Consider the following 967-nt stretch of genomic DNA (forward strand, 5'->3'; position numbering starts at 1 on the left):
CCACAGCACGCACCTGTGGGCGCTGTCCTCCTCGTCGGCCTCTTCCTGGGTGCTAATGCCGTGTGGTACGGGGCTGTGGGGGACAGCGCCCACAGGTGCGTGCTGTGGCGCCCACCCGCCTGCCTTGGCACCCCCCCCACCCCCCACCCTCAAGCCAGCCCATGTGTCCTCTCCTGCAGCCAGGGCCCTGTGTCCAGCCTGGCCCCGCTGAGCCTGGACACCGTCGCTGTTGGCCTGGTGTCCAGCCTGGTCGTCTACCCCGTCTACCTGGCCATCCTGTTCCTCTTCCGCATGTCCCGGAGCAAGGTGGGTGCGTGGGGCTCCTGAGCATGGCCGGGCTGTCCAGGGGGGCCAGAAGGGGTCAGCACCTAGAACACGTCAAAGTCAGGCAGGAACGGGCCCTGTGAGCTGCCGATGCCCGTGCCTCAGATCACTGAGCAGGCAGGGACGGGCTCCCTGGATGACAGGCCGCAGGTTCTGAGAAAAACCAACCCGAGGACAAAGTCTGAGCAGACCCCGGGCCAGCGCGGCAGTGGGAGGTCACTTAAAACCTCCAAGAACAGCCCAGGTGGCCTCACTGGTGAGTCTCCCGAGCGGTCATGGAAAGAGCAGCACCAGTCCCACATGGGCTCGATAAAACCTGACGGGCGCCTCCTGACTCTTCCCTGAGGCCAGAGCCAGACAGAGACCTCACGCAGCGCTCAGCAAAGGCTACACGCCTCGGCCAGCAGCCTGGTAGGGTCGTCCTTGTCTCTGTGTGGCCATCCACGGTTACGCTGATTCAAGTTAGATACAACTCCAGCTTCTGGGTCACAGGAGTCACTCCTGGCGCTCCATGTCGGCGGCACGTGGCAAGCGGCTCCTATGATGGAGTCTGTAGGTGTAGAGCGCACGTGTGGTTCTAGAAGGTTCTCAGGACAGCACTGCTGCAGACTCTGCTTGCCGGGGCGGGCACGCCTCCCCAAAT

At 63.9% G+C, this 967-nt stretch overlaps 1 protein-coding gene across 1 annotated transcript in view; it reads left to right on the forward strand.

Annotated features, from left to right (window-relative positions):
- Window positions 1-967, forward strand: part of LOC104995841 (polycystin-1-like) — a gene marked incomplete at its 5' end in the record, with an annotated part of 19,520 nt that overhangs the window by 12,523 nt on the left and 6,030 nt on the right. The window contains 3 exons of the mRNA XM_010849888.1: window positions 7-95; window positions 180-321; window positions 430-580. Of these exons, the coding sequence (XP_010848190.1) occupies window positions 7-95; window positions 180-321; window positions 430-580 (382 nt within the window). The remainder of the gene's footprint in view (window positions 1-6; window positions 96-179; window positions 322-429; window positions 581-967) is intronic.

This window comes from Bison bison, unplaced genomic scaffold (genome assembly GCF_000754665.1).
Source record: "Bison bison bison isolate TAMUID 2011002044 unplaced genomic scaffold, Bison_UMD1.0 scf7180017851022, whole genome shotgun sequence".
Classification (NCBI taxonomy): domain Eukaryota; kingdom Metazoa; phylum Chordata; class Mammalia; order Artiodactyla; family Bovidae; genus Bison; species Bison bison.